Source organism: Microcebus murinus, chromosome 2 (genome assembly GCF_040939455.1).
Source record: "Microcebus murinus isolate Inina chromosome 2, M.murinus_Inina_mat1.0, whole genome shotgun sequence".
Lineage (NCBI taxonomy): Eukaryota > Metazoa > Chordata > Mammalia > Primates > Cheirogaleidae > Microcebus > Microcebus murinus.
Genome location: NC_134105.1, coordinates 6,520,445 through 6,544,030, shown reverse-complemented (window position 1 = coordinate 6,544,030; position 23,586 = coordinate 6,520,445). Strand labels below are relative to the sequence as shown.

The 23,586-nt window shown below is 59.3% G+C and overlaps 1 protein-coding gene across 1 annotated transcript in view; it reads right to left on the bottom strand.

The window, feature by feature from the left end:
- Positions 1-4,250: 4,250 nt before the first annotated feature.
- DISP3 (dispatched RND transporter family member 3) overlaps positions 4,251-23,586 on the bottom strand; it is a 48,732-nt gene continuing 29,396 nt past the window's right edge. Inside the window, exons 4-21 of the mRNA XM_012785358.2 lie at positions 23,122-23,258; positions 22,136-22,270; positions 21,676-21,836; positions 20,324-20,463; positions 18,526-18,674; positions 18,169-18,330; positions 16,656-16,817; positions 14,278-14,391; positions 13,427-13,563; positions 12,101-12,285; positions 10,134-10,264; positions 9,890-10,062; positions 8,916-9,042; positions 8,324-8,469; positions 6,967-7,126; positions 6,390-6,503; positions 5,793-5,959; positions 4,251-5,177 (exon numbers count right to left, since the gene is read on the bottom strand). Of these exons, the coding sequence (XP_012640812.2) occupies positions 4,815-5,177; positions 5,793-5,959; positions 6,390-6,503; positions 6,967-7,126; positions 8,324-8,469; positions 8,916-9,042; positions 9,890-10,062; positions 10,134-10,264; positions 12,101-12,285; positions 13,427-13,563; positions 14,278-14,391; positions 16,656-16,817; positions 18,169-18,330; positions 18,526-18,674; positions 20,324-20,463; positions 21,676-21,836; positions 22,136-22,270; positions 23,122-23,258 (2,863 nt within the window). The 3' untranslated portion in view covers positions 4,251-4,814. The remainder of the gene's footprint in view (positions 5,178-5,792; positions 5,960-6,389; positions 6,504-6,966; positions 7,127-8,323; positions 8,470-8,915; positions 9,043-9,889; positions 10,063-10,133; positions 10,265-12,100; positions 12,286-13,426; positions 13,564-14,277; positions 14,392-16,655; positions 16,818-18,168; positions 18,331-18,525; positions 18,675-20,323; positions 20,464-21,675; positions 21,837-22,135; positions 22,271-23,121; positions 23,259-23,586) is intronic.

Here is a 23,586-nt window from a genome sequence, read left to right as displayed (position 1 = left end):
GCTTGGCAAACACCCTCTCATAAAACACGGTGACCATGCTCGATGGGTGTTTCTCTATTTAATGGGTGAGCAAACAGGTTGAGGTAGAGTATGTGACTTGCCCACATCCTCCCAGTTCACGGAGGCAGGGCGAGGATGTGACCGCCCAGCAGGTGACAGCACAGCAGGATGGCCGTGCAGCTTAGTCCCTGCCTGAGCTGTTGTTACCCTGCGAGGCCCCCTCCCAAGCATCACCTCTGCTTGCCCAGCTGCAAGGCGGGAGGGAGCAGCGTCAGGCAATGGGGCCCTCCTGGTACTTCCAAGGTTCTGACTAGGACTCTGGCTCCAGGGCAGAGAGGTCCTACGTCCTTGCTCAGGGAAAGCAGGTGGGGTGACTGCGCTGGCCCCAACAGCCCCTGGCAGTGCCTTCGGTGCCAAGCAAGTCAGAGCTGATGTTTGCGGATGGCCTGGGGGTGGTGCACCCCTTTTCTCCTTCCTCACTGCTCTCCCTGCCTCCCCTCTACCCTCTGCCCTGCAGCCAGAGTGAGCTTTCTCAGGAGCAAATGACAGCCCCACCTCTCCTGTTTACAAAAATCATCTCAGTGATACATTCTGCCAGCCAAAAAATCCAAGAGTGTGAAGATTTGTAACAAAATCTTCCTCCCATTGCTCTCTGCCATCCACCTAGCCCCTGCACCCCAGGTAACCGTTTTAGTTTTTCTTGTGTTTTCTTCAGAATTTCTTTACGCAAATGCAAGCAAAAATGAGTCTATATTCTCATCTGCCCACTTTTTTACACGCTATCTTGCAACTTTTCTCTCATTTAATATATCTTGGTGCTTTTTCCACATCGGCACCCAGAGCACTTCCTCATTTGTTTCTTACAGTTGCAGAGAATCCTCCTGTCTGAACGGACTGACCGTAATTTATTTTGTCTGTCCTGTGCTGATGGAAGTTTTGGGGTTCACAGCCCCTTGCCATAGCTCACAAGTCTCCAGTGAGTAACTTCCACGCTTGGCCAGTGTTAGTTCATCTGCAGGACAAATTCTCAGAAGCGGGATTGTTGAATCAAAAGGAGCATGTGATTGCGACTTTGACAGTTCCTGCCAAATTACCCTCCACTGTGGGCGAAGCAGTCTGCACGCCCCCCAGCAATGATGGCGCAGGACGGCTGTTTCCAAGCCGGGCATCAAGCTTTTAGATCCTCACCAATTGCACAGGCGTAACAGGTCTCCTGCTTTTGGAGCCCTTCATTGTATCCCATCACCTTCGGGATAAAGTTCAGCTGCCTTGGCAGACATGGGGGTGGCCATAGCCCTGTCCTCTTTGTCAGCGAGGGCGGTGGACGTGCACACAGCTCCTGTCCTGGGCTTGTTTCTGCGTCATGGAACAGGGGAAGGCGCCCCTCCGAGGAATGCTGCTGAGTCCTGAAAACTTGCGGGTAGACCTGGGCAAGGCAGGCACTCCATAAAGCCTGGCTTTCGTGACAGCTCCTGGTCCCCAAGGGAAGGAAGAGAGCAGCAGGGCCTCAGGGAACCTCGGCAGGTGATGGGGGTCCCTCTCCCCTTGTGCCCTCTGCCACCTTGGTACGAGAAACCCTGTACCAAAGACCCCAGGCTAACCACTGCACCAGAGCTAACGAAGAGCATCTCATTAGTGCTAGCAAAGCTCATTAAGACTGAGTTCTGCATCAGCAGCAAAGGAAGGTCAAGGTTCTTTTCATGGGAGTTAGTATCTCTGGGACACTGTGGCGCCAGCATTCACAAACAAGATGAAGGGGTGTTTATTTGTAGGCAAGCAGGCGGCTGTGCGGCCCAAATTCCCTGAAGCTCCCAAATGGTCACCCGTATTCTTGCCCCAGCCCTGCCCCTGAGAGGGAGATAGATCAGTCACCACGCAGAGCCTTGAGGAACAAGATAGGTCGGTTTTGGTGTGTGGGGGGGGCAGATCTGAAGTCAAGGATGCCACCCACACGAGCCTGGCCAGAAGCCAGAGTGAGCAGGACCCTGGTCAGAAGCTGCCAGGCAGTGTGCTGTGTGCACTTCCCTTCCCCTCTTTGAGCCTCAGTGTGCTTATCTGTGAAATGGGAACCCCACTCACCGGAGTTAGGAGGGTCACGTCAGAGCTGTACACATGTGGGAGCCCTGGCCACCTTGGGGGGAGGTGACAGTGACACAGCCTGGCCCCTTCCACCCGACATGCCAGCCCAACACCCCACAAAACCCTGGAAAGAGAGGCCCAGGGAAGGGAAGAGGAGCTGTTCCTTCAAAGCAGGGGAATGGGGTTCATGAGGATTTTTTTACAAATGGGCATTATTTGGAGTGTATGCAAATGACATGCAAATAATTCCACCTCCACATTAAAATTAGGTTACTGGGAAGGTCTCGGGACAAGGACTTGCAGACATAGGTCCTCTCTCTAAGCACTTCTGGGGTGTCCTGTCAATTTGTCAGCCCCCTCCCCTTCCCCACCCCCTCGCCCTGGCCACATCCCATAAGTCTGCACCAGTCCTTGGGAAGAGGATCAGCCCTGAAGATGTGGCCTTGCCCACGTGGGGGCTGCCGGAGGGTCCAGGGCCAGAGCCCTGTGGAGCCCCTGATCCACCCCTTTGGGCTGTGTGCTGCGGGCATGACCCTGCCGCCGCCATGGCGCTCTCAGCTGGGCCTCTGGGGCGCAGGCTTCACAGAGGGCTGATGGGAAAATGCATAAGTATGAATTACCATCAAACACAGGGTTTCACTCTGGATTTTCCAAGAATAGGCTTTTCATGTGACCACCAACCCTGGGAATCCCTGCAGCTGTCATCAGGCTTTCTTCCAACTGTCACAAGAGGCTGTGCACCTTAGTGGCTGAGGACACCCGGGGACAGGCCAGCTGGCTCACTAGCTGCATGGCCCAGGAAAGTCAATCTCTCAGGTCCCTGGCTGCCCGTGTGAATTGGGTGCTGGCACCTGCTGCTCAAGGGTGACGAATGAGCTGATACATGCCGAGCTGGGGGAGGGACTGTGTCCCTGGTACCTGTGAACTTATTTGGAAATAGGGTTTCTGCAGGTGATCAAGTTAAGATGCTCAGGGTGGGGCCTAATCCAATGTGACTGGCATCCCTCGTGTGAAGGAAGATGACATAAACAAAGAGAAAAGAAGGCCACATAAAGACAGGTGGAGACCGGTGTGCTGCACCCACGCGCTGGGGGACACCCGGTGTGCGTGCTGGCAGCCAGCCGGCACTGTAGGAGAAAAACCTGGGACGCACCCTTCTTCAGAGCCTGCAGGAGCAACCCGCCCTGCCAACACCTTGAACTTCCAGCCTCTTGAACTGCAGGGGAATAAACTTGAAGCCACACGTCATGTGGCACTTTGTTATGACAGCCCAGGACGCTAACACAGACCTTGAGGAGAGCGCCTAGCACGGTCAGTGCTGTGCCAGCTCGTGTCACTAACTGCTTCTCTGATGTCCTCCTTCACCCTGACGGTGGGCCCAAGGGGCTGACACTCCCTCGACAGACAGGGCAGGGGATAAATGACGCCCGTCTGTCTTGCACCCGCAGCCTCCAGTTGATATTTACAGATGACCAGGTAAGTGGCCTGGAGACTTGATTTCTTTCCTTGATTTCTTTCCCACCCTCAGGGATAGTTCCAGCTCGGTCTGTGTCCAGCTCCATAAAGCCCAGGGGGCAATGTCTGTCCCCAAGAAAAAAGGTCTGTGCCCAACACAATGCCAGACATCTCAGAGGTGCTCAAAGTGTCGCAACTTGGAGCCAGAGGAGCCCATTAAGAAGCATCTTTCATCATCCTGCCTCCCAGGGGGAGGCCCCCAGCCTCACTCCAGGCTCCCAGAACACCCGTGACCTCGTTCCCAGGAAGGTCAGGCACCCTCTCGCCCAGCCCCATCTCCTTCCAAAGCCAGCCCCACCCTTGTGCCGGGTACCAACTGGGCAGCTTGCAAATAATTGCTTCAATTTTAGGAATAAGACAGGCAGCAGTGCTTAAAACCCGCATGTTAACAGCAGCGGTCTGAGGTTTCATTTCTCTTTAATAGGAAACCTCTGCCACGAGCAGGCTGCAGGCACGAACAGCTCCCCACAGGGTCCACCCCCAAAACAGTCTCTCCCAGTGTTGGGTGGGGAGCTGGGGGCTTGGATCTGTGGGGAGAGCTGTGCTGGGCCCCACAGCCCCCAGGGAGGGCCTCAGAGGGACCCCTTGAGGCTGGTGCTGGGGGTAGGACATGCAGAAGCCCAAGCCCGGTCCCTCTGTCCTCTCCGCCAGGGAGGGCCACTGGGCCACTCAGCACTGGCCTCTCCCAAGTTGAAGGGAGCAGAGGAGGCGCAGGGGTGAGGCCCTGCCCAGAGTCCACTGTGTTCTTCCTGCAAGGCCCCAAGCGCATGAGGCTCAGGAGACAGCGCTGGCTCTGCCACAGCCCAGCTACAGCGCACTTTGCCTGTTGGTGCCTCCATCTTCACATCTGTAGGATGGGCGCCTATAACATCCACACCAGAAGGTTGTGAGCACTGAGGCAATGTGACAAGGACAGCCCCTACAAAAGCCACCTGGCCTTCACGGTGACCGGGCACAGGTGGAGGGGAGGTCTCTTCAGGGGGACAGACAGGGCCATGGCTCCACCTCCCAGCTCTGGCTCCGCGGTGGGGAATGCAGTGTGGTCCCCACAGTGTGGGAGTGGGTGGCAGCTCCCATGAGGGGCCACAGGGTGCCTTGGGCCCAGGCCTGGGAACATGGCTAGCTGGAGCCGAGCTGGGGAACAGCACCCCTGCAGTAAAGAGGGGGTGTCCTGTCCCCCACCCTGGGCCAAAGGTACTTGAGTCAGGGGCCAGGCCCGGCTATAGGGCAGTCCCGGTGGGCAGCGGGATCTTGTAGCCGCTCCGGAGCAGCAGGAGGCAGGCGCCCAGCCCCAGGGCCCCCGCCAGCAGCACGGCGCCCAGGGCCTTGAGGAAGGAAGTCCTGGTCCGCGTGAAGGAGCCAGGCCCCATGATGCCCAGCAGCGCGGTGCTGACGGTCAGCGTGTAGAGGATGGACACGCCCGTGTTGAGCGCCACAATCTTGCCGAACTTGGCAAACGGGGCGATGATGCAGAAGAACAGCGGCACCGTGGCGATGACTGTGGTGAGTGCGCTGGACACGATGGCCACGCCCACGTGTCTCACGGCCTCCAGCGTGCGCCACTGGCGCTGCGCCCGCGCGTCCTGGGTGGAGAGCCAGCGCTGGGGACCCTCGGGGCTGGGGAGCACATGGCACCCCCCTGCAGCACATGGCGCATGTTGCTATGGTGACGGGACGCTGGGCAATCACACAGTATGTCTTCCTAAATGGGGGCCCTGCTGGGAACTGCTTTCTCTTGACCAAAGGCAGTTACAGGTGTAACAGACTTAATCTTCACATATCTGTGAAAGTTTTCACACCGACACAACTCTGAACTAAGGGAAGCCCTTTGCCAGCCCAGAGCTGGTTTTGGTACTGAGTTCATGAACATGTCCTCACCAAGCTGGAGGGTCAGGGGGCTGGAGGGTCACGGCTGGACCCCGGGAAAGGTGAAGCAGGAAGGGCCTTGGACATCCTCCATCTGGCCCAGTCCCCTCACTGCTCTCCTCAGTGGGGAGACTGAGGCTGGGGGGCGAGGACCTACCCAGCTAGAATCTGAGTCCCTGGGGCTTGTGGACCAGCCTGGGAACCCAGTTCCCAGACCACAGCCTGCTCAGGGGTCTAGTACTGGGCTGGGGGTGTCCAGCTGTCCTTGGGGGTCCCCCGGCTGTGCTGAGGTGGAGGATCTGCTGGGGGGGGCAAGGCAGGCAGGTGCTCACCTCAGCCTGGTGGGGAGGCAGGTTCTCTCCGGCCAGCAGGTAGCCTTCGACCAGGTGGACGCAGTAATCCACGGAGGAGCCGACGAGGATAGACAGGGAGATGGCTTCCACAGCGCCCATCTCCCAGCCGCTCCAGTACATGATGGTCACCACGAGGCAGACGATGCCTGCGAGACAGTTGGTGGCGAAGGCAGCTTGGACGCCCCCTTCCCCGCAGCACAGCCCTGGAGGGCCCGTGCGGAGCGGGGAGGCGGAGAGTCTACCCTGACACCAGGTAACAGGAGGGAGGGGGAGAGCCAGGACCAGAGGGGGGGGACAGGGAGGGGACAGGTGCAGCAACAGGTCACTGGGATGAAAGCTGCCACCTGGGGACACCAGCGCTGCCTGGGGAGCACAGACTGTGGGGGAGACAGTCCCAGGAGCCACTATGACACATGGCTCTGGGCAGAGGGTCTTTTTGCCTGGGGTGTGGGTGGCCAGGAAGCCTCCACCAAGATTTGACAGTTAAGGGTTCAGAGAAATTTGCTAACTTGGGGCCACCAGCTGTGTGCTCCTGCCCCTACCAGCCTGGCACCCGCTGACCCCTTGCTCACGTACCCAAGATGCTCAGGAGCACGGGCAGCAGGAGCAGGATGTGGGTGGTGAACACGGCCACTGCGGCCACGCAGATGAGCAGGGACAGCGCCAGCCCGTGCAGGGCGCTCTGCACCCCTGCAAGGCGAGACGGGCTCAGCGTGGCTGCACAGCAGGCAGTCACAGCCAGCCACTGTGTGGGCCCCTGCCCCTCTGGGCCCCATGTCTTCACCTGTGAGGTGGGGTGACCACAGGACCCACCCCAGGCCTGTTCCGCATTTAAGAGCGGACACGGGGCAGGCCCTCAGCAGGAGGCCTGGAGCCTACACAGGGCCGGTCACTGGCAGCTGCGGTAATGGTCGTGAGGGCTGCCTTTTAGGGGCCAGAGTCAAGATGAGAGAATGCGGCCAGATGCCCATGAGCAGGAGGAGACCCAGACTCGGGCCTCTGATCAGTGTCCTGGCCACCGCGTCAGCCTGGCTTGGCCAGGACTGAGAAGATGACAGGAGTATGACTCAGAAAGGCCACGAATGCCCTCCCTGCCCCAGGTCCCCTGTGCCTCAGCCCCTGGGGCCCGGGGTGGGGGCAGGGCCGCGCGTGCCTACGATCTCCATGAAGATCTGCTTCCAGTGCTCGCAGGTCTGGAAGCCTCTGCGCAGCGCCGAGCCCTCGGGGAAGGTCCGCAGCTGCTGCTGGAGGAAGCGCTCCCAGCGCAGGTAGTCCGAGTAGGTCTGGAAGGAGGACTTGCCCTTGTACGTGGTCTGCGGGGACAGGAGCTGGTGAGGCAGGCAGGGACTGTGACCTGCTCACCCTTCCCGGGACGTGGCCAGTCCGCTCTGTGGCCACCGACAGAGTGTGCTGTGTGTGTGGCGAGGGTGGGAACGACGGCCCAATGTAAAACGAGCTCCCAGCAGGCTCTGGAGGCATCGTGTGATCATTAAGCAGCAGCAGGTTCAGATGCAACCAAAGTCCCTGTCCCTTCCCACCAGAACTACTTCATCTCCCAGAAAATCTTTTAAAAAAACTGTCTGCAGCTTTGACCTGGTGCCTGCATCAGCCTGGGGGCTCGCGAGGGCTCCAGGCCCTCCTGGCAGGTGCCAGTGGCTTCCTTGCTTGTGCAGAGAGTGTCACAGATGGCGGGAAGGAAGACAGGGATGGGCAGGAGAAGAGTCGCCTCCCACCTGTAACCCAGTCACTGTTGCTCTCAGCCCCAGGCCTGTGTGTGCCATCTCCACACCTGCCCGAGGAAGGGGGGAGTCTTTCACGCTATTCTTAGATGGGGAACTTGAGATCAGAGGGGACGAGTGATTTGCTCAAGGACACCGCACAGCAGGATCAGAGCGAGGAGTGGACCCCGGTCTCTGCGTGGAGGCAGCAGGGACAGACGTACCAAGGCTCAGAGAGCCACGTGCTAGGGCCTTGCGGCCTCATGGGTGCCCAGGTCAGGGGCACACACATGGTGCGAGTATGTGTACGTGCGTGTGCACACATGCCTCCTCGGGCTGAGCCCAGGCAATATCCAGGGGTGACATAGGCAGCAAGGAAGTATGTGGGATGGCCTGTCCCCTGGCCACCCGAGGGAGGCCCATCACCAGGGTCTATGGCGCCAACTCTGGCCTCCCACAGTGGCAGAGGGGAACATCCTGGATGCCCAACAGCCCCTATAGTAGCCTAGAGGCTGTAAAATGATGTGGACCTGGGTTGGTGGGGAGGCAAGGGGAGAGGGGACAGGAAGGGCAGAGGGGAGCTTGCCACTGCCTGGGGGGCAGAAAGGGCAGAGCTCTGCAGACAGCCTGGTTTAGCCCTGCTGCTGACACCCACTAACCATGTGGCCTTGGGAAAGTCATTCCACCTCTCTAAGCCTCAGTCCCCTGATCTGGGACAAGGGCCAGGGATCAGAGGTGACACTGCAAGGCAAGCACTTGGCAAGGTGCCTAATGCAGCCGCCCGGGGCTCACCGACTCAAAGGCCATGGAGATCCACTGCACGCGGCCCTCCTTCACGCCCACCGCCCCGTGGGACAGCTGCCCTGGGAGCAGGTTTGGCTCGGGCAGCTCCTTGCACTCAGGGTGCAGCATCTGCAGGAAGGAGGAGATGCTGTAGCCTGCGGGGAGGAGCGAGAGAGGGGCGTGAGAGGGTGGGTGGGGGCCTGGAAGAGCCCATGCACTCACCTGCCTTCAAGGTTTAAACAGTGTTTGAAACCATTGGCAACGTCACTGGGAAACCCACAGCACACCTTTGCCATTGCGGTGGAAATTACATTTTGGGCCCTTTTAGGGATAGCTCTGGCACAGCCTCATCCAGGTTAGCTGTGGGCCAATTCTGGAAAAGCCACTCCTGTAGGTGTGCCCCACCCCCCACACGCACACCTCTGCGCCAGCCCCTGCTCACACACAGCCTGCTCTCCTCTGGAACACGCTTAACTGCCAGCACACGCCACACCTGGTGTGGGCACGCTCAAGTACAGACACCCACAGGCCAGGCATGTGTCCTTCAGGCTGTCCACCCCTGAACTGTGGCTCCCATGCCCTCCCCAGTCTGTCCCCGCACCTGAGGGCAGGCACTGCGCCCCGCCCGGCTTCACTAGCTCCGAGTTGCCTGCGATGGCCTTGCAGAGGCGGCACAGGTGCCCAATTTCCTTGAAGAGGTCGAAGCTGCTGTCGTAGACGACGCTGCCCTTTCCCAAGGAGACACAGGCCGGCCCGGGCCACTCAGTGAGACAGGGACTCAGTCCCCCATCCCGCCTCCCCCCGCCTCCACTGTTACCCTCCCATTGTAACCCTCTGCCTGGTCCCTCTTGATGCCACTCTTCCCTACCCCCTAGCCTCACCTTTCCCCTCACCCAGCACACTCTCACCTGGACTTCTTCGTTCCCACCTCCCTCCCAGACAGCCATGTCCTACCTGTCCCCCCACTGGCCTCCTGGCCCCCTGCTCTGAACACCTGCAGAACCCTACCCTGGCCAGAACAGACCTCCTCTGCCTCCACCTTGCTCCCAGCTTATTTCACATCTGTCATTCCTGGCAACCCGCCGGACTGTGACTTCTAAAGGCAGGGCCCACCCATCCTTCCCACCGCAATCCTCAGCACCCCTGCACCCGCTGCAGGCCGGCCCGGCCCAGCCCGGCCTGGCCCCTCTCTGTTGTCAAAAGCCGCATAGCCGTGTGCAGGGCATGGGAAGAGGAGGGAGCCTCACAGTGGAGGGCGCCACGCCCTGGCTCGAGCTGCCATCACCCAGGGCGAAGGGAGAGGACAGGGAGGTTCACTTGCCCAATTTCCCTCTCTCCGCTCAGCCCTTCATGGAGACGGGCCACCAGCATGGGCCCAAAGATGTACGCAGATTCCTGGACGACTCTAAGAGGCCAACCTTGCTCAGTCCTCAAGAGAAAAGTGCCCCCAGGAGCCCATGGGGTCCTGTTAGGGCGGACGAGCCACCAGGGGCCCAAGTGGGGTTGTGAGGAGCCGGGCTGGGGGCCCCGAGGGCCGGCACTTATTTGTAAGCCTGCCTCGGGGGGCCCCCATACCGGGTCGCCGATGACGTGGTTGTCCACCTGCAGAGTGCGGTTGATGCCGACGATGCCGAAGACCACGAAGACCATGGCCCCGGTGTCCACCAGGGGCCGCACAGCCGGCTTCCCGCAGCCCGTGTTCACACAGGGGTTGAAGCCAAAGGTGGCCGAGAGGCGGGCCTTGGGCGCTGCAGGGCGGGAGTCAGAGCTGTAAGGGAAGCAGGGCCGGGCTGCGGGGCCCCACCGAGTGCCCGAGTACCTTTCTCACTGGGCACGAAGAAGAAGCCTTTGGTTGGCCCGTCGGGGCTGGAGCTGAGCAGGCAGCCGGGAGGCGCCGTGCACACGCGCCCGTGGAAGGGGGGCTTGTGGGACTGAGCAAAGTACAGCTTCCTGCGGAGGCAAGGAAGGCCGGGCTGAGGCCAGAAGAGCCAGGAGAGGTCGGGGAGACAAGGCCAGGTGACCGGGGCAGGGGCTGGACTCAGGCTTGCCCTCCTGACGCCCACCCCCACCAGGGAGTTGGCCTCAGGCTGGGGGCTGCGGGTTTGGAGGGCTGTTCTAGGCTGAATGTAGGAGCCTGGCACTCCCCTCCCTGGGCCTCTGTCTCCCCACAGGTGGCACGAGGGGCGGAGGGGACAGCAGCTCTCAAGCTGTCCCTCAGGGAGTACAAGTGCTCAGGGGCCCAGGGCCAGCCTCAGTGGCCCCACTCAGAAGCCCCAGCCCTGCCTCAACCTGAGCAGTGAGGGAGTCTTGAGGTTGTTTGGAGAAAGGGTTCCAAAGTCGGCCTGCTAACCGCTGCACCTAATGCAGCTCAAAGTCCTTTCTAGAATGTTTTAGGCTCATCCAAGCAGGATGCTGGATGTGCAGAGTGAACCCCACCCTGGGCGCAGGAGCGGGTAGGCAGAGGGACCCTCATCCCTGGCACTCCAGGTGCCAGGCTGGAAAGGACCCAGTGAGGGCCGTCCTGGTTGTCCCCCTGCCTCCAAGCTGCACCCTCTGCCCCAAGTGGGGCTTGGCCCTGTGCGGGTGCTCAAGGCCCCGAAGCCAGTCCCTGTCAGAGACCATGTCCCGTGTCACCGTGCAGGCCGCTCTGCGTGCTCCCCCACCCCGGAGGTGGGGTGGTTTCTCTCAGAGCACACAGCATCTTTTGTAACGACACTGCTGTTTACTTGTTAGCTGTCTGTCTCCTGCTAGACGGCCCGAGGGCAGGAGTCATATCTGTCTTTGTCACCAGTGTCCCTGGCCCTAGCACAGTGCCCCATAGTTGGTGCTCGTGGTTTGTTAAACCAGAGAACGGATGCGAGAGGAGACCCTTGGCTGATACAGCCTCCATGGATAAAAGGATGTGGTGCCATCTCAGACCACAGGGGACGAAACCTGGGAAAAGACGCGCCCTGCCGGCGCGGAGACCCCGTGCTTGCAGAGTGCAGCTCTCATTCCGCTCGCAGGGGGCGCTTAGTCCGCGCCAGGCACTGGCAGGCAAATACTCCTCACGCCCCGTACGGTTGGGGGGGATTAAATAAATATTTTCTGAATTAATTATACATTTACGATGTGGACAGTGCCTTGGAGAGGAAGTGCAGCGTGCACTCATTCACTCATCCATTCATTCGGTACGTGCTTCCCGAGCACCCGCTACATGCCAGACACCTGTTGGGTGCGGGGGACACAGCACCAAACCAGGCGGTCTAGGCGCCACCATAGGGTGGGTACGTGATGTGCCCTGAGGGAAGACACATAATACCCCAGGCCAGCGCAATGTCATGTGACAATGGCGCCAGGAGAGCAGGGGGTGACGTGTGGAGAGAGGCTGGGCATGGTGCTTTTAGAAGGACAGGGAGCCTCTCCCAGGAGGTGACATTTGGGTAGAGACCTGTATGTTGAGAAGCCACCCACGGGAGGGGCTGGGGAAGAGCACTGCAGGCAGAGGGAACAGCCACTGCAAAGGTGCCTGGTGAGCTGGAGGAACAGCAAGGCGGCCACTGTGGCCCTGCAGAGCCACTAGAGGAGGAGCGGTGACGGGGCTGGGGGAGCAGATCACAGGCCTGTTGTCTTTGCCAACGTCCCCTCTCCAGCCCCGGGCAGAGGAGCGTCTGAACGGGTGTGTGGAAATGGACAGGGGTTTCTTACAGGTGCCTGCTAGTGTCTCTCACATGGAAAGACAGACGAGAGAGAGGAGGAACGAACGGGCCGGGTGGGCGCAAACCGGCTTAGCTGCAAGGCTGTTACCGGGTGTGCTGCTGCTCCTTGGACGCCACGTAGAAGCTGAAGTCAAACTTCCAGCCCCGCTTGGCGTCACAGGCCAAGGTCGTCACCATCCACTTGCGGGAGGGGCTCGCCGCCTGGAGCAGCCCTACTGTAGACATACAAGCGGTCAGCTTCCTGGTGAAGTTACCAAAAGGCGCTCTATACACCTAAGCAGTGGGTTGACAGAGACAAGACACGTGACTCGGGGGGGCTGCCTCGGCCTGGGCCCGGCCTCCGGCTCTGTCCCCTCCATCCTCAGCGTATTTCACCCTGTCCCAGCCCTCAAAGTCGGGGACAGAGCCCTGGGCAGAGGCTCAGGAGGCCTGGGTTTGAGTCCAGAACTTGGGCAAATCCCTTCCTCCGTCTCTGAGCCTCACTTCTTCCTCCAACAGTTGCTCACTGGGCAGCCGCCGTGTGCCGGGCCCTGCGCCAGGCTCAGAGCAGAGCAGCCAGCAGGACAGGCAGGGTCCCTGTCCCCTAGAGCAGGCAGTTACGAGGGCTCCCTCGTCTTAGGAGGACAAGGCAAGGCATAATCGGCAGGGAGGAAGAAGGCACAGCAAGAAGGGCGGCTGGGACGGGGTAACGGGGATGGCCGTTTGTGCTGACACCTGAACGAGGACTCAGGAGTCGGCCAGACAGTAAGCTGCGCGGAAGCTTTCAAAGCAATGGGAACAGCATATGCAAAGGCTCGGAGTCAGGAAAAGCCTCAGAGACCTCGTCTTTCCAATGGAAATAGAAACTCAAGCAAAGGAGCTGACATACGTCATTGTCACTCTGGAGGGTGTAACATCAAAGAAACACAGATGACCCCTGTGAGGAGAAAAGCGGAAGTCTGGGTTGGCTCTTAAGAGACTCTCTCTGGGGTGCAGGTGCAGCTGCCAGGAACAAGACCAGCTAGTGACTCCCTCTTGCTGAGCACTTGCGACCCCCAGGTGTTCCCGAACTGCACAGGCCTCACTTCATGTGCCCCTGCCGATGCCGGGTGGTACTTTTTATGCCCTCATTTCATAAATGAGAAAACTGAGGCTCAGAGAGATTGAGTTACCTGCCCAAGAACATACAGGTTATAAACGACAGAGTCCGGATTCAAACCCAGGCCTGGCTGACTTGGAAGCCCACAGTTACCACTCGGCAGGTCCCGGCCACAGACCTGGCTGATCTCGGGGTGGGGTGGGGGCCTTATCTGCTGGTAGCAGCCCCATCCGCAAGAACACCACTACTCCCTCCCTATGTGGCAGTGCCCACCAGTGTGGCATTGAGGGCCCCTCCCCCAGTGGGGCAGTGCACTTCAGGACAGCCCAGGCTCACCTGGAAAGAGGGCACCTCTCCATCTCCGGGGGACACGGCCTGCCAAGGGGCAGGCAGGCTGGCATTGAGGGAGAGCCTGTAGACAGCTGGGTGGCCTTTACTCTTCACTCTGGAGACGAACACAGTGCCCAGGGAGTCTAGGGACAAGCGAGGAAAGGAAAGGGGTGGACAGTCAACTCGACTGGCTTCTCCTGAGCCTGGAGCAGCCCACCCTTGGCACTGTTGACACAGGAGCCGAGCCCTGACCCCAATGGGCTTGTCTCCAAATGCTGTCCTTGTCCCTCCCTATGGGACCAGGCCCATAGCAGTGACAGTGACAGAGGTGGTCACCAGGATGGGGTGCAGCATGGACAGTGGGGATGACAGTGATGGAGGAATATGTGCCAGTGGTGGACTAAAGACAGTGATGCCATCGATGGGGGCCACAGTGTGAATGGTGGGGCTGGTGCTGGGAATGACCACGGTGAGGACAGAGGTGGTGACAATGCCCTGGAGTGATAAGGTTCACTCCCACAGTACACTTGTCCCAGTAACTTACCTGGGGTGGAGACCCCAGCAGGGATAAACCAGTGTCCAGGGCCCAGGGTGCCCTCCCTGCCCCAGCCCCCCAGCGTGGCCAACCCCACGGCGAGGGGGGTTGCAGGGGGAGCCCACTGTCCTGGCCTAGGAGAGCTGCTGGGTTGGGGGTGAGGGCCCCAGGTTCGCCCCTGTATCCAGCCCCCCCACAGTGACCCAGCAGCACAGGCCCTCGTTCTTGCAGGAGAGTGAGGAATGAACTATCTGCTCCCCGTGCAGGGTCCCCACGCCCTCTACCAAGGGGGATTTCCCGACACCCCACTGCTGGCGCTCACCCTGCAGGGTGGCCTCAGGACGGCTGGCCCAGGGCACCCCTGAACCTCTCTTCTTCTTCTCCAGGGACGTCCGGATGTTGTTCTGCAGACTGTGGGGCTTCTCCTGGAACAGACCTGCCCCCCGCCCCGTGTCAGGGACAGCAGGCCTCCCTGGTTGGGCCCGGTGGGCAGTGGACAAAGGCAGAGGCTGAGATCCGTGACAGTCCTAGGAACTGGGACCCAGGGACTGGAGGGGATGGGTGTCAGAGGTCAGAAACTAGAGAGAACTTAAAAAACATTCAGGGCCGGGCGCGGTGGCTCATGCCTGTAATCCTAGCACTCTGGGAGGCCGAGGCAGGCGGATTGCTCGAGGTCAGGAGTTCGAAACCAGCCTGAGCAAGACCCCGTCTCTACCAAAAATATAGAAAGAAATTAATTGACTAACTAAAAATATATATACAAAAAAAATTAGCCGGGCATGGTGGCGCATGCCTGTAGTCCCAGCTACTAGGGAGGCTGAGGCAGTAGGATCGCTGAGCCCAGGAGATTGAGGTTGCTGTGAGCCAGGCTGACGCCACGGCACTCACTCTAGCCTGGGCAAGAAAGTGAGACTCTGTCTCAAAAAAAAAACAAAAAACATTCAATACTAAATTTGTAGTACTGCTAGGTCAAAGGAAGGGTGGGCGCAGCCCTGCCCAGAGAGGCCTGGTGCGTTCGCTGCTCACCCTCCCTGGCTCTTGCTGTCCTCTGGCGAGTGGGGGTTGGAGTGGGGGACGCTATGCTTCCCACAGAGGGGGGTGAGGGACGAGAAGGAACGTGGCATCTCCTGCGCTTAGCAACTTGCCTGGCCCCTGCTAAATGCTCGACTGACAGGGGTGAATGGAAAGGAAACTTTAGAGACTGGCAGAGACAGGGATGATATTCCTGCTTTGCCTTAAGCATTGTGCATTAGTTTTCTTAGCGTTTTTTAAAAAAATGTTTAAAAACATTTTTTTAATTAGAGCTTTACACTTTACAAGTTTTAATCCTCCCAGCAATCCTAGGAGGCTGTCATTATGAATCATGCCTAGCGGAGGAGAAAGCAGAGGTTCACCGCAGGGCGGCTGGGAGACCCACTGGAGTCTGGCCTTGCCTGCACTTTCTAAAGCCCAGGTGCTCTTGCTGCACCACCAAGGGTCCCTCCAAGGGGCGGTTCACAGAGACTGGCTCCCCTCCAGGTGCTGTCCGGGAACTCTGGGACCATCCTGGGTTTGGCCATCTGTGAAATGGCAGCCAGGCCCTGGGAGGGCAGGGCCAGCAGCAGTGGTAACGGGGTGTGATCCTATGCCCAGGCAGCGGGCAGAGGAGCTGGGGATGTGGCCAGGGCTGGCTCCCATTTACGAGGGGCTCTTCGGGCATCTCTCTGAGCTGCAGTCGATTATCATGCACTTGGCTGCCATTACCACGGGGAAGGCCAGGTTAATCTGAACACCGCCCTAATTAAATGAAGGCAATTACAGCAGCCGGCGGCTCTGCTCCCGTGAGCGGGAGGCTCTCCCCCAGCCTCTTCCCTTTGGCTTTCCGGCTGCCCTGCAAAGCCGGATGACCTTGGCTTGGCTTCACTCACCTCCAACCTGGACAGCAGGCTCCCCCTCTGTAAAGGGAGGGCCTGGACCACCTCCAAGACAAGGAGACACCTTTATCTCCCCTCCCTGCTCCTCTCTGACACCCACACCATCACAGAGCCCTATGGGAATCGCCACCCTCAGCATGCTGCCCCCACTCGCCTCCTCCCAGCCCCCAATCCACACGGCACCTGGGGCACTCGATCATCACCCTTAGGCCTAACCCCCCCACAGGTTTCCAGTGACACGTGGAACAGAATGCAGACTCCTCACTTGAGCCCCTCTGGCTTGGCCCAGCCCACTGGCCCAGCCTGAACTCCTGCATCTGCCTCTCTGGAACTTGCCCTGGTCTCTCCCACCTCTGGCGACCCTTCTGCAAGACCTCTACCCCCCACCTCCCCTCTGGGTAACTCCTTCCGTCCTTTGGGTCTCTGCTTAGACACTACCTCCTCCAGGAAGCCTTCTATGGTACCGTGCCCCTAAGGCACCCTGTCCGCCCTCCTCCAAAGCTCAGATCTGCTGTTATAATGACCTGTCCCCAGCACTGGCACATGGACTCCTTGAGCTCCGGAAGCCCGTCTCTCCCGCCCACTGTAGCTGCCCAGGGCCGGCACCCAGCAGGCACCCAGCAAGCATTTGTTTGATGAACCGTGGGAACACTGAGGCTCAGAGTTGAGTGTGGTGTGTCTGAGGTCACCAGCGTGGGGAAGCCTGGATCCTGCCTCTCTCCGGCCAACAGTCTTTGAGGTCTGGACACCAAACAGGTCCGGGGATGTCCCGGCTGGGAACCCTCACCTGAACAGGTGATGCAGGAGATGCCCTCAGCGCTCAGGTTGTACTTGAGGTCCAGCAGCACCTGGATGTTGGTATCGGGCCGGAAGAGCAGTGGGGCCCGGCTGGCGGGGCGGAGCCGGCTGGCGAACACCAGCGACAGGACGAGGGTGGAGACAAACAGTGCTGCGAGGAAAGGACACCGAGCTAGGCAGGTCGGGGCCCAGGTGGCACACTCACAGCCGGGCCTCCCCGGTCCTGGGGAGGGCTGCTCTCACTATGGGGGGGCTGTCCCAAGGGAGTGGGCACAGGCCCAGCATGCCAGCCAGCAGGTGAAGCTTGCTGGGGACGGGTCCTCCCAGGGATAGGGGCTGGTTGTAAAGCGTGGTGTCCCCGGCGTCTGACTGTAAGCTAGAAGCTAACACTCCCGGACAAGAGCACTTTGTAATCTGTAAGAGCTGGCGCAGCCACCTGATCTCACGCAGCTCTACAATACTGTGACAACAATAATGGTACCAACTGTTTATTGAGCACTTACTACATACCATGCCCTGGGCTAAGATCTTTTTTCTTTTTTTTTTGAGACATAGTCTCACTTGGTTGCCCCAGGTAGAGTGCCGTGGCATCATCATAGCTCACACCAACCTCAAACTCCTGGGCTCAAATGAACCTCCTGCCTCAGCCTCCTGAGTAGTTGGGACTACAGGTGTGTGCCACGACGCCCGGGTAATTTTTCTATTTTTAGTAGAGATGGGGTCTCGCTCTTGCTCAGGATGGTCTTGAACTCCTGTGCTCAAGCCATCCTCCCCCCAGGGCCTCCCAGAGTGCTAGGATTACAGGCGTGAGCCACTGTGCCTGGCAGGGCCTAAGATCTTTATATACACTATTGCACTCCTTACAACTACCTTATTAGACACTATCCTTATCCTCGATTACACAATGGAAAACTGAGCATCAAATGGACTGACATCACCAAAGTCATACAGCAAGTATGTGGCACAATCAGATTCAAAGTGGCTCTGACTCCAGAGCCCAAGCATTACACACTCTGCTGCCCAGAGTGATGACTGGCACCAGGCAGCAGCAGCTACTGTAGGACTAGCCTCCCTCTACCCAGGAAGGTAAGGCCCAGAGAGTGACAAGGCCCCAACCCCCAGGACTGGTACCAGTCCACGGCCTGTTACGGACCAGGCTGTAGAGTTCCCTTCCCCCTTTCTTTCCACCCTGTCTGTGGAAAGATTATCTCCCATGAAACACAGGAAGGGGGCGTGCACAGCAGGAGGTGAGTGGCCGGGAGCTAGCCAAGCTTCATCTGTATCCACAGCCGCTCCCCATCGCTCGCACCACTGCCCCAGCTGCGCCTCCGCCATGGAAAAGCTGTCTTTCATGAAACACGGCCCTGGTGCCAAGGTTGGGGACTGCACCTCTAGTGCATCTGTGGGAGGGGGCGGGGTCCCAGCACCCACGTCTTCTTTGGGGGGGTTGCCCTTGCTGGGGAAGAGCCCCCAGACAGAGGAGCAGGGGACAGCCCACTTACCCACGATCACCCAGCGGCTCTTGACGGCCGACCACAGGGCCCAGTGGTGCAGCAGCTCCTGCAGCTGCGTGATGAGCTGGCCTCGGCTGCCCCTGTCGGGGATTGGCTGCAGGCCCTCAGGGGACACAGACACCAGGGACACGTCTCCCAGCTCCAGTGACACTGCAGGGCAGAACAGTGGCCTGTCAAAGCCAGAGTTAAAGCCCACCCTGGTCTGCGCCCTCCTCAGGGAAGCCTAATGCCCGCAGGCCACCTTGTCCAGCCCCCTGCCTCAGGCCCACCGTGTCAACATCTCCCACTGGCAGAGCAGCCCCAGGTCTCACTGGGGTCATCAGGGCAGCCTGCACCAGCTCTCACCTGGCTCCTCCTCGACATCCAGCAAAGGGATGTCATCGTCCAGGTAGGGGATGGGGCCCTGGGCAGGGCTGCCCCCAACCCGCTCTGAAGCAGCAAACACGTCCCCGGGGAAGTGCAGGGAGCTCTTGCGGCCACACTTCTGGCGGCAGCTGTAGAAAGAGTGTGGGAAAGGGGTGAGCCCAGAGGGTGGTGGGTAACCAGAGGGGGCAGGGCAAGGCCCTGGTGACCAGATAAACCCAGGTATCACACTGCTGCTGGCGTCACACAAGAGACATGCACCCCAGACATCTAGGAGCTAGTCACTTGCTTTCTTTCTAGTACCATCTACCCTGGGGCCCTTGGGGGCCAATCTTCCTCTGGGGAGACAAACAGTGACAGCAGACTGTACCCAGGAAGAGGAGATGACAACACAGTGGCCAGTGCACCCAGGTGACCAAAGCAGGGACTTGTTCCTTTGCTGTCATGTGACCCAGGTGCTCTGACACCAGCTAACCCTCGGGGGAGCCAGGAGGCGGCGGGTGGGGCTGGGCTGGGGCTGCGGCCAGCGTGGCGGAGGCTCCGCTGGAGAGAACGTGGACAAGACAAGGCTCACCCAGGGACTGGGGACAAGAACACAGATAGCTAATACTCGTGCATGCTGCGTGCCAGGCTGCGAACTGTTTGTCCCGTGATTATCTCACTTAACCCTTGTGGGCTCCTACACAGTGCTCACTCATTTTAAGAAAAGGTAACCAAGACGCAGAAAGGGTGAGTAACCCGCCCAAGGTTCCGCCTCTGCCCAGTGGAGAGGCTGAGGCCGGAGCCCGGTCCGACCGCCTGGGAGGACTACAGCATCCGACTACTGCGGAAGACACGGGGCGGGCTCGTTTGGCGTCTCTGTGGAGACTGGAGAAAGGTGCCCTTTCCCCAAGACACTGTGTTTCTGCCATAAAACTGTCATAAGAATACTCAAATCTGAATGTCCTGGGTGCAGACAGCAGCGCCCAGTGGTGCTCTTGCACAGTGCCCGACCTGTGCACACACGCAGCCTCGGAGGAGTGTGAGTGAGCAGAGCGGAGGAGTCCCTCTCAGGCTCAGGTCTGAGCTCCTCACCTGGCCCTTGTCGCCCTCCAGCCCCTCCTGGGCTCACCACCATCAAGTGCGCGTTGTCATGGACCCCTGAAAACCACCAGCCAAGGCCTCTGCGTGTCCTGCCCCAAGCCCAGAGACCCTCCGTCATCCCCAACTCTCCCAACCCCAGGCAGTACCCAGGCCCGATTCAGTCCCACCACCCCATCTTCTCTGACCGTCAGCCCCACAGACCCCTCCCCCTCGACCTCCGGCCGCAGTTGCGAACTGATCCGTTCAACTCCGCACACGCTTCCTACATCTGAAGAAGACCTGAGGACATTTAATGTGGGGACTCAGGGCCTGGGATCTGCAGTCAGATGTTCTTGCATTTAAATCCTGGCTCTGCTAGCTACTAAATGGGTGGCTGAGAAAGTTGTCCAACCTCCCTGAGTCCTTGTTTTCTGATCTGTAAAATGGGCACAATGAGAGGCCCTGGCTCCCAGGGGTTCTGGGGGGGTGTCATAAGATCCTGTGCAGAAGTGCTTTGCCCACGTCCTGGTGCCACACAGGTGATCACAAACGGTAACTGGACAGGGGTCTCTTCTCCCTCCCTTGTCCCCTGCCTAGCACAGGACTGGGCATACAGAAGGTGCTCACTAAAGAGCCACGAGGGCTTCTGGAAGAGAGGGTGGTGTGCCAAGTGGCCTGCGGTGGGTGTTCAGCGAGGGAAGGACGCCACCCAGCTCACCTGGCCTGGCAGGAGCTCTCCAGCGGTGCCAGGTACAGGCTCCAGAGGCCCAGGGCCGCGGGCATGGTGAACAGCACGGCCAGCCAGCAGCAGGACACGATGAGGGACATGAACAGGCCAAAGTCGTGCACGGCTGGGATCTGGTGGCAGGGAGGCAGAGAGGGAGGTAGGGTTGGTCAGGCCTGGAGCCAGAGACGCTCAGGGCCCCAGACCACTCCTGGACCATGGTGGGATGAGGAAGCCCAGGCTGCAGAGACGCCAGGAGCCAGGGGCTGCTGCAGGGGACACAGCAGTGGAAGAAGGGTCCCCACCTCTAGAGTGGAGGTTCCTGTCTATCTGCAGCCCATTGCCTGGAACAGTGCCTGGCAGAGGAGGTGCTTGGTAACTGTCACTGCCCGAATGGATGGCGGACACGTGAGACGCAACCTGTCAGAGCAGGCCGTGTGGCAGCGAGGGAGAAGGGGGAGAGTGTCGCCAGTGAGGGAAGCAGGGGGCCTGGGGACCTGCACAGATGTGCCAGCTGGAAGGAAGCCGTAGCCAGCAAGCAGGCAAGCCTGCACTCTTCGTGAAACATCTTCACAACCATCTTTTTTCAATCCCCGAATAACCCATGTGAGGAAAGTGAGGCTCAGAGAGGTTATACAACCTCCCCAAGGTCCCACACTGGAAACCGAACCCAGCTCTGCCTGCTTTCTGGAACTGGTTCTCTGGGAAAACCCAGAAAATCTCCAAGCATCTAGTAGTTTCTAGATGGGCTACTCCGCCCAGGTCATAAAGTCCCTCAAAGACTGGGGCCCACTCATTATCTTCCAGCACTCAGGACCCAGCCCAAACTCAGAGCCTTTTCCTGAGCCCCACTCCGAGCCCGAAGGCCCCTGGGACCAGCAGGAAGAAGCCAGTGCGAGGGGCAGCCACGCGGCATGAGACGGGCGGTGGGAGCAGCTCTGGAGCAGCAGCCAGGAGACCAGGTCAGGCTCAGCCCTGACCTGCAGTGTGACCTTGAGGAAGTCACTGTGTGAGGAAAACAGGGATGGCAATTGTCCTTTGTAGTGGGTCATGAAGATGAAAGCGCGTTAGAAGCTGTCAAACACCCCCAGGTTGGAGGCTGGATTACTATCAATGAGCGTCAGTAATAAATGCTGCTTGTAGTAGTATAATTTTCCCACTTGCTAAGTTTTGCTAGCGGGTGATGAGTGATGAAAATGGGCCCCAGAGACATGGCTAGTACCTGCAGGCAAAGGCAGGGTGGCCACACAGGGTGTGGGGGGCAGGGGGAAGAGCAGAGCCCAGGGCCCAAGGACATCCAGGAGGGATGGGGAGGCCAGGGCAGGGTGCAGGGGCAGGTCCCCCACCTGGGAGAAGACATTGGCTGCATAGGCAGCGGCCGTGGTCAGGGAGGTGAAGAAGGTGGCCTTGCCGGCTGTTTGGATGGTGTGGACCATGCGCAGCTGCGGGTCTTCCAGGTGGGTGGCCTGGCGGTAGGTGTTGATGAACACAAAGACGTCGTCCACGCCTGCGGGGGCAGTGCCGTCAGGAGAACATCAGGCGCTGCTGCCTCCAGGATCAGGCCCGAGCTCTCCTGGACCAACTCGGTCCTTCCCTCACTTCCTACCAGCACACCCTCCTGCTCTTCCCACCCCCTCGCCAGGCATCCACCCCCCCATCACATTCTAACCCCAAAGCCTAAGCCGGAGAGGGGGCTTTACAGCCCCATGGACGCCAGGCTTTGTGTCCAGGGAGAAGCCCCTTTGGGGGGAAGGGGCAAAGTTCCCAAGTGGGAGGCCCACTGCCATGGCAATGGAGGCAACTCACCAATGCCCACCACCACGAAGGCGGCCACCCCGTTGAGGATGCCCAAGTACTGGACCCCGAAGACCACGTGGTACAGGAAGAGCGCCACCAGGCAGCTGAGGCCAATGCTGGCGATCCCAAAGAAGGACAGGAACACTGGGCGGGCCAGAGGAACAAGGACAGGTGAGCAGGACCCTCATGGAGCACAAACCCCCTTAGTGTCCCTGCCTCATCCCCCGCCCCCAGGTGCTCCTCACCAGCCTGTGTGTTCCCAGCACAGGCCCAGCTTCCCAACTCAAAAAGGGGCTGGGCAGGAGCCCCAAGTGAGTAAGTCAGGGTGCCCCTGAGACCTCATCCTTGCAGGCTTTACCTCAAGTGAGGGACTTATGAACATAGATGTTTTCTGTCTGTCACCCACAGGGTAGGAACTGTGACTGGATCCGTGACACCTTACAGTACCTGACACACAGTGGGTGCCCAGGAAATATTTGTTACATGGATGAATGAATGTCTTTTCCATTTGTGAAGGTATTACCATGCTTTTGTTCATTTGGGCAATAGAGCATGCTGACTGTATACAGGCAGCAGCAAGAAGCAGCTAGTATACATGGGCAGTGGAGGTGGGAAAGGAAGCTGGGGGGCAGAGGGCAGCTGATTTGGGACCACAAAACAGGCTACAGAATGACCCACGAAACCGAGTCCAGTAGCCCAGCTTCCCATCACAAAGCTGCCAACAGGGGCTTTGGCAAGGCGGTCGAATGGCAGAAGGTCAAACTGTGTGAGGTCCCGGGTGTGTGCCCTGACCTCAGGCTGGTGTGGCCCAACCTGGCTCCAGACCTCCATCTGCCTGCCTGGGGTTGGAAGATGACTTCTGAGCACTGCCTGTGTCCCCAGCTGACGTTCTCGAGGGCCCCAGCATTCTTGTGAGGGCAGGCTGTGGGCGGACGGGAGCAAACCGGGAGGGCTGGAGGGGGCTGTCTCCGAGCCAGACCGTCGCGGAGACCTACCTGAGCAGGAGGTGAGGACGTAGACCAGGGCGGCGATGCAGCTGCTGCTGACGAAGGCCAGGAGCATGTCGTTGTTGAAGGTCCTGCGCACCTCGTAGTCGAACAGGTCTGTGCCGCCGTAGAGAACCTGGACCTTGCTGGGGGCGGGAGCACACGGAGAGAGGAAGGGCGGGGAGGGGCGTGGAGTGGCCGTGAGCACTGGGGGAGGACCAGGAGCAGCCACTTCACCAGGGGCTCTTTAACCCAGCTGGACATCAAAACCACCTGGGGCTTCCAAAAATCCTGACATCCAGGGCAGGCCCCGGACAAACTAAAGCAGAACCTCTGGGGTGGGGCAGGATCATCAGTGTTCTTTAAATCTCCCAGGTGAGTCAAATGTGTGGCCAACATTGATGAACCACTGCTTCATACAGGCCATAATAATGTTATATTCTGATTCTATGTCATTTTTCAATTCTCAACTGT